Source organism: Salvelinus sp. IW2-2015, unplaced genomic scaffold (assembly GCF_002910315.2).
Source record: "Salvelinus sp. IW2-2015 unplaced genomic scaffold, ASM291031v2 Un_scaffold4964, whole genome shotgun sequence".
Lineage (NCBI taxonomy): Eukaryota > Metazoa > Chordata > Actinopteri > Salmoniformes > Salmonidae > Salvelinus > Salvelinus sp. IW2-2015.
The window spans coordinates 8,909-17,845 of NW_019946233.1; the positions used below are offsets into that span (position 1 = coordinate 8,909).

Genomic DNA, 8,937 nt, shown 5'->3' on the forward strand with positions numbered 1-8,937 from the left:
CCAGAGAGATGAGGAAGGGGGGAGATTATGGAGAGGAGGAGGAAAGGAGAGAGATTTGGAGAGGAGAGGAAAAAGGAGGAGAGATATGAGGGGAGAGGAAAGGAGGGAGAAATGGAAGGAGAGGAAAGGAGGAGAGATTACTGGAGAGGAAGAGGAAAGGAGGGGAAGACATGGAGAGGAGAGGAAAGGAAGGAGAGATATGGGAGAGGAGAGGAAAGGGGAGAGACTATGGAGAGGAGGAGGAAAGCGAGGAGAGATATGGACAGGAGAGGAAAGGAAGAGAGAATTATGGGAGAGGAGATGAAAGGGTGAGGAAGAAGTGGAGCGGTGTAATACGTACGATCATATCTATGATGCTGCGAATGTCTGTAGCTGGGTGGATCTGGTGTTGTCAGCTGTGCTGTGACATTCTGTCTGTCGTTCTGGTCTGTAGCGAATCACCTGCCCAGTCTGGTATCCTATTAGAGGATCAATCCAGAGATACAGAAGTCAATACAGAGATCAATACAGAGATACATAAATCAATACAGAGATCAATAACAGAGATACAGAGATCAGATCAATACAGAGGTCAATACAGACATTGATCAATTATGCACTACGTCAAGTTCAATTATTATTTTTTGACGGGCTCACTGTGGGGATTCACCATGAATCTCCTAAGTAGCTCAAAGACAATCATCACACGTCTGTCGGAGACAAGACAGACAGGTTGAGTGTCGAATAAGGGAGCCCTTCCCCTCTATAAAGAGCCAGTCGCGCTGCCCTCTGATCAATGTCTCACCTCTCTTCCTTACAGAAGAGTTTCTACTCAGCTTCCTCAGCACCACGTTGCTTACTGAGGTGATTTGGCTACCTTAGCTACAAGGCCTAGCTGAGGTGATTTGGGGGCTAACCTTAGCTATATAGGCTAGCTGAGGAATTTGGCTACCTTAGCTGCAAGGCTAGCTGAAGGATATTTGGCTACCTTAGCTCAAGACTAGCTGAGGAGATTTGGCTACCTAAGCTAACAAGGCTGCTGAGGAGATTTTGGCTACTTAGCTACAACAGCTAGCTGAGGAGATTTTGGGGCTACCTTATGCTACAAGCTAGCTGTCCATACTGACTAGCTTTTCTACCTGGAAGGGTAGAATTACTATCTGAATCAAAAAGTGAACACAACATGTAAAGCGTTTGGTCTCATGTTTTCATGAGCTGAAATTAAAGAATCCAGAAATGTTCCTAATACACAAAAAAAGCGTATTTCTCTCAAATGATGGGTAATATTTGTTTACATCCCTAAAGTGAGCATTTATCCTTTGCCAAGCTAATCCATCCACCTGAATAGGTGTGGCATATGCTGGGGACAATAAAGGCGCATCTAAAAATGTTGCAGTTTTGTCACGCAACACAACAGTTTTGTCACTGCAAACCAACTGTTTCCCAGTGGTTTTTGCAGAAGAGAATGTCTTCCTTAATTGACCCCCATAAACGTAACGGACATAATACCAGGAGCTGTGCAAGCCCGCCACGTTCTGTTGACTCATCCAGCTGTAACGCATAGATATTCACTGGCTTGTATGAGAAACAGTAATTGTTTCAAAAACACTCCTGCACATGTCAACTGGATCCGTCGGAAACAGTGTTGTTTGATGAGCCATTTGTCTGTTATACTTTTTCGGCCTTTTGTCACGCCCTGACCATAAGACAGCTTTTATTCTCTATGTTTTGGTTAGGTCGGGGTGTGACTAGGGTGGGTTTATCTAGGTGAATTTATTTCTATGTTGGCTAAGTATGGTTTCCCAATCAAGAGGCAGCTGTTTATGCGTTGTCTCTGATTGGGGATCATATTTTAGGTAGCCATTTTTCCCACTTGTGCTTGGTGGGATTTCTTGTCTATATATAAGTTTGCCCTGTGAGCATTTTCAGCTTCCGTTTCGTTTGTTCGTTTTGTCTTTTAAGTGTTCTATTCCAAAATAAAGGATGGAACATATCACGCTGCATCTTGGTCTACTCCTTATGACGAACGTACACCTTTTCCCCCAGCATTGTCCCAGCCATATCCGCGGCAGCAGGAAGAATGAAGTTCCTCAAATAGTATGGGGCTTGTCTGTTCTGGTGAATCCCCACAATGAGTCGTCTCACTCATGATATCAGAGAACCGGGGTTATGCAAGTAACCTTAAGTTATCGATACATATTATAAATACATCCACACAGTTATCAATATCAACATAAGTACAGCAACATCAAGTCGACACTACATTAGTGACAAGTACATAACCTTTCTGGAACTATGTAGTACTTGGCCATTGCCTCTATTGTCCCTGATATGGTCTCTAGGGCTGTGTTATATGGTCTCTAGGGCTGGGTGATATGGTCTCTAGGGCCTGGTGATATGGTCTCTAGGGCTGGTTATATGGTCTCTAGGCTGAGTGATATGGTCTCTAGGGCTGGGTGATATGGTCTCTAGGGCTGGGTGATATGGTCTCTAGGGCTGGGTGATATGGTCTCTAGGGCTGGGTGATATGGTCTCTAGGGCTGGGTTATATCTCTAGGGCTGGTATATGGTCTCTAGGGCTGGGTGATATGGTCTCTAGGGCTGGGTGATATGGTCTCTAGGGCTGGGTGATATGGTCTCTAGGGCTGGGTGATAATGGTCTCTAGGCTGGGTGATATGGTCTCTAGGGCTGGGTGATATGGTCTCTAGGGCTGGGTTATATGGTCTCTAGGGCTGGGTTATATGGTCTCTAGGTGCTGGGTGATATGGTTCTAGGGCTGGGTGATATGGTCTCTAGGGCTGGGTTATATGGTCTCTAGGGCTGGTTATATGGTCTAGGGCTGGTGATATGGTCTCTAGGGCTGGTGATATGGTCTCTAGGGCTGGGTTATATGGTCTCTAGGCCTGGGTGATATGGTCTCTAGGGCTGGGTTATATGGTCTCTAGGGCTGGGTTATATGGTCTCTAGGGCTGGGTTATATGGTCTCTAGGGCTGGGTTATATGGTCTCTAGGGCTGGGTGATATGGTCTCTAGGGCTGGTTTATATGGTCTCTAGGGCTGGGTGATATGGCTCTAGGGCTGGTGATATGGTCTCTAGGCTGGGTGATATGGTCTCTAGGGCTGGGTGATATGGTCTCTAGGGCTGGGTGATATGGTCTCTGGGCTGGGTGATATGGTCTAGCTGGGTGATATGAACAAAATATCATACCACAATATTTTTTAATATTTTGATGGTATTTTATGTTGTTGAATAATGAAAGTTGTAAATGTGCTTTATGAGTAGTGAATGACCTCAGGTGCAACACATACATTCTACGTGATTTCAATATGTCTTACTCCATTCTGATTGGTTTATACTGTTCAATTCAGTATGAATTGAACACAGTGTTGTTTGACATGACACCAATGAAAAAGCCAGGGAGGCGTTCTTAGAATTAGAAATTAGGTTACTAATATAATCTTCATGGAGGTGTTATTGTGACAGATAGGAACCAAAGTGTTGGTCAGTGTTTCCCAGGGGAGTGCCAATACTAATAAGATCTCCATGGAGGTGTTATTGTGACAGGATAGGAACCAAAGTGTTGGTCAGTGTTTCCCAGGGCAGTGCCAATACTAATAAGATCTCTATGGAGGTGTTAAGTGACAGGGTAGGAACCAAAGTGTTGGTCAGTGTTTCCCAGGGGAGTGCCAATACTAATAAGTCTCCATGGAGGTGTTAATGTGACAGGGTAGGAACCAAAGTGTTGGTCAGTGTTTCCCAGGGGTACCCTATAAGCTTTGGCTTACTTCATGAAGCTAACCTATTCCTCTCTGATTTAGAAGATACTGCTGCACAACCAACGTGCTGATTTAGGCCTACACAGCACTGGTATCAGACTGTATTAGATAGCTATGTTTGCTCTGACTCAGTACATTTATTAGCTTGCCGGCTAACTAGCGATTAGCATTAGCGGCTATTTATTTTAGCAATTTTCTAAGAAAAGACGAACTAGCTGTTTGCAGACAGTAACATCCACACACTAATAGTATAATTATAGAACGCTTGTGGATTTATATAAGGAAGCAAAGTGGAGCAGCATAGATGTCATCAACATATTATTGTATTTGCTGCATTAACCATGCAGACTGAAGACATCGACCATGCAAACGGTCGACACCATGATCTCGTGGTCAAGCAACAAACAACTGCGCTCCTTGTGTGACAGGGGGGGGGCTTGGTGAGAGAGGAAGAGAAATGACTCAAGTAGCGGAGTAAACTATACAGACAGAGTGAAATACTGTTACCATGGCCAGGTCTAGTGTGTGTGTGTGTGTGTGTGTGTGTGTGTGTGTGTGTGTGTGTGTGTGTGTGTGTGTGTGTGTGTGTGTGTGGTGTGTGTGTGTGTTGTGTGTGTGTTGTGTGTGTGTGTGGTGTGTGTGTGTGTGTGTTGTGTCGGGTACCTCCTGGTCAGGTGATATGGCGACGGAGAAGACTTTAACCCCGTGTTGCCTGGCCCTCATTGGCAGCTTCCTGTATCCCACCACAGGGCTCCTTGTAACCTGTTAGAGGATGACCGTCTGTCACCACGACGATGTACTTATTCTCCTGGTAGTGGGAGCCCCTGACACACACACACCGATAGAAAGGGACGTAATGAGACACACACTGCAACAAAAAACACTAGACAGGTACTATAGAGAAACATTATACAGTAGTGTGTGTATTACCCAATGAACAGCTCAGCGATGCCTCTCTTGATGGCACGGTCAGTGTTAATTACCTATGAGCAGCTCAGCGATGCCTCTCTTGATGGCACAGTCAGTGTGTGTGTTACCCTATGAGCAGCTCAGCGATGCCTCTCTTGATGGCACAGTCAGTGTGGTGTGTTACCCTATGAGCAGCTTAGCGATGCCTCTCTTGATGGCACAGTCAGTGTGTGTGTTACCCTATGAGCAGCTCAGCGATGCCTCTCTTGATGGCACAGTCAGTGTGTGTGTTACCCTATGAGCAGCTAGCGATGCCTCTCTTGATGGCACAGTCAGTGTGTGTGTTACCCTATGAGCAGCTCAGCGATGCCTCTCTTGATGGCACAGTCAGTGTGTGTATACCCTATGAGCAGCTCAGCGATGCCTCTCTTGATGGCACAGTCAGTGTGTGTGTTACCCTATGAGCAGCTCAGCGATGCCTCTCTTGATGGCACAGTCAGTGGTGTGTATTACCCTATGAGCAGCTCGCGATGCCTCTCTTGATGGCACAGTCAGTGTGTGTGTTACCCTATGAGCAGCTTAGCGATGCCTCTCTTGATGGCACAGTCAGTTGTGTGTTACCCTATGAGCAGCTTAGTGGATGCCTCTCTTGATGGCACAGTCAGTGTGTGTATTACCCTATGAGCAGCTCAGCGATGCCTCTCTTGATGGCACAGTCAGTGTGTGTTCCCTTGCCGATGTAGCTGATGCCTTTGATGTCACTGATGAGCGCCTGGCGCTCGGTGGCGACGTCACTCAGCTGGCGCACTAAGATGATCTCATCAGAGTAATGCAGCGCTCCGGAGTTCCACGTCAGGGACCGGTCACATGGGTGGCGCCTAGCAACAACACACATAGAGAAAAGTTATGTCACATCACTAACCACGTTATCATCAACAGTTTTTATGCGAGTAAAGTCATACCGTATAAAAAACAAAAATCACGACAGCTGGGATGGAAACAGGAAGTTTTGGTAAAATGTTAGAAATGCCGACCGATAATGTGTTCTTTGACGTGGTGGAATTCTTTGTGTCTGTAAAATTATTAATGCGGGAAATGGCGGTTGAAACACTTTTATGTGCAAATATTAAAATACTGAACAAAATATAAACACAACATGCAACAATATTTGACTGAGTTACAGTTCATATGAGGAAATCAGTCAATTGAAATAAATGTGTTAGGCCCTAATCTATGGATTTCACATGACTGGGAATACAGATATGCATCTGTTGGTCACAGATACAGTACCTTGAAAAAAAAATGAGGGGTGTGGATCAGAAAACCAGTCAGTTTAAAAAAAAAAAAAATGTATTTATGTTTTATTTATTCACACCAAAGAAAATAAGTGAAAGACAAAACAGTGCAGATAAAAACTGGTAAAGACGGTGTGCAGGTGAGGTTGGAATCACAAAGGAATGATATGAAWAACACACCACTAATATACAGGACCAGTCAAACGTTTGGACACACCGACTCATTCCAGGGTTTTTCTTTATTTTTACTATTTTCTACATTGAAGAATAATAGTGAAGACATCAGAACCATGAAATAACACATATGGAATCATCATCATTCATGTCAAGAATCCATTGAAGGGTTTAGGTAAACTGTCTGGGAGGTATGAGTATTGATGAAAGTGCATAGTTGTTTAATGTTTATAAATAGACAAGATATTGAGTTTCTTAAACAAAGCTGCAGATGGAGCCAGGTAATAAGAGAAGGTGGCTATTTATTGGTTAAACCCTCACCCCTAACCCCTTACCCTCCAATATAAAAACTAGACTGGTATTGAACACTGTGTCACAATGAGATACATAGAGATGAGATATATTGAGATGAGATAGTTGTAGATGAGATACATAAAGATGAGATACATAGAGATGAAGATACATAAAGATGAGATACATAAAGATGAGATACATAGAGATGAGATACATAGAGATGAGATTCATTGAGATGAGATACATAGAGATGAGATACATAGAGATGAGATACATAAAGATGAGATACATGAGATGAGATATTTGAGATGAGATACATAGAGATGAGATATAAAGATGAGATACATAGAGATGAGATACATAGAGATGAGATACATAAAGATGAGATACATAAAGATGAGATACATAGAGATGAGATACATAGAGATGAGATACATAAAAGATGAGAACATAAGATGAGATACATAGAGATGAGATACATAAAGATGAGATACATAGAGATGAGATTACATAAAGATGAATACATAGAGATGAGATACATGAGGATGAGATACATAAGATGAGATACATAAAGATGAGATACATAGAGATGAGATACATAAAGATGAGAGACATAGAGATGAGATTCATTGAGATGAGATACATAGAGATGAGATACATTAGAGATTGAGATACATAGAGATGAGATATGTAGATGAGATACATTAGAGATGAGATACATAGAATGAGATACATAGAGATGAGATACATAGAGATGAGATACATTGAGATGAGATACATTGAGATGAGATACATAGAGATGAGATACATTGAGATTAGATACATAGAGATGAGATAGTTGTAGATGAGACACATAGGATGAGATACATAGAGATGAAGATACATAGAGATGAGATACATAGAGATGAGATAGTTGTAGATGAGACACATAGAGATGAGATACATAGAGATGAGATACATAGAGATGAGATACATAGAGATGAGATACATAAGATGAGATACATAGAGATGAGATACATTGAGATGAGATACATAGAGATGAGATACATTAGAGATGAGATACATAGAGATGAGAGTTGTAGATGAGATACATAGAGATGAGATACATAGAGATGAGATACATAGAGATGAGATACATAGAGATGAGATAGTTGTAGATGAGATACATAGAGATGAGATATTGTAAGATGAGATACATAGAGATGAGATACATAGATGATGAGATACATAGAGATGAGATAGTTGTAGATGAGATACATAGAGATTAGATAGTTGTAGATGAGATACATAGAGATGAGATACATAGAGATGAGATACATAAAGATGAGATACATAGAGATGAGATACATAAAGATGAGATACATAGAGATGAGATACATAGAGATGAGATACATAAAAGATGAGATACATAAAGATGAGATACATAGAGATGAGATACATAAAGATGAGATACATAGAGATGAGATTCATTGAGATGAGATACATAGAGATGAGATACATAGAGATGAGATACATAGAGATTGAGATATTGTAGATGAGATACATAGAGATGAGATACATAGAGATGAGATACATTTAGAGAGAGATAGTTGTAGATGAGATACATAGAGATGAGATAGTTGTAGATGAGATACATAGAGATGAGATACATAGAGATGAGATACATAGAGATGAAGATGACATAGAGATGAGATAGTTGTAGATGAGATACATAGAGATGAGATACATAGAGATGAGATAGTTGTAGATGAGATACATAGAGATGAGATACATTGAGATGAGATATGTAGATGAGATACATAAAGATGAGATACATTGAGATGAGATACATAGAGATGAGATAGTTGTAGATGAGAACATAGAGATGAGATACATAGAGATGAGATACATAGAGATGAGATACATAAAGAGAGATACATTGAGATGAGATACATAGAGATGAGATAGTTGTAGATGAGATACATAGAGATGAGATACATAGAGATGAGATAGTTGTAGATGAGATACATAGAGATGAGAATACATGAGATGAGATACATAGAGATGAGATAGTTGAGATGAGACACATAGAGATGAGATACATAGAGATGAGATACATAGAGATGAGATACATAGAGATGAGCATAGTTGTAGATGTAGACATAGAAGATGAGATACAATTAGAGATGAGATACATAGAGATGAGATACATAGAGATGAGATACATAAAGATGAGATACATAGAGATGAGATACATTGAGATGAGATACATAGAGATGAGATACATAGAGATGAGATACATAGAGATGAGATAGTTGTAGATGAGATACATAGAGATGAGATACATAGAGATGAGATACATAGAGATGAGATACATAGAGATGAGATAGTTAGATGAGATACATAGAGATGAGATAGTTGTAGATGAGATACATAGAGATGAGATACAGTGTAAGATGAGATACATAGAGATGAGATACATAGAGATGAGATAGTTGTAATGAGGATACATAGAGATGAGTAACATAG

The 8,937-nt window shown here is 41.2% G+C and overlaps 1 protein-coding gene across 1 annotated transcript in view; it reads right to left on the reverse strand.

Moving 5' to 3' along the window:
* Nucleotides 1-8,937, reverse strand: part of LOC112077840 (collagen alpha-1(VI) chain) — a 35,035-nt gene that overhangs the window by 8,413 nt on the left and 17,685 nt on the right. Inside the window, exons 3-4 of the mRNA XM_070441850.1 lie at nt 5,344-5,544; nt 4,421-4,581 (exon numbers count right to left, since the gene is read on the reverse strand). Of these exons, the coding sequence (XP_070297951.1) occupies nt 4,455-4,581; nt 5,344-5,544 (328 nt within the window). The 3' untranslated portion in view covers nt 4,421-4,454. The remainder of the gene's footprint in view (nt 1-4,420; nt 4,582-5,343; nt 5,545-8,937) is intronic.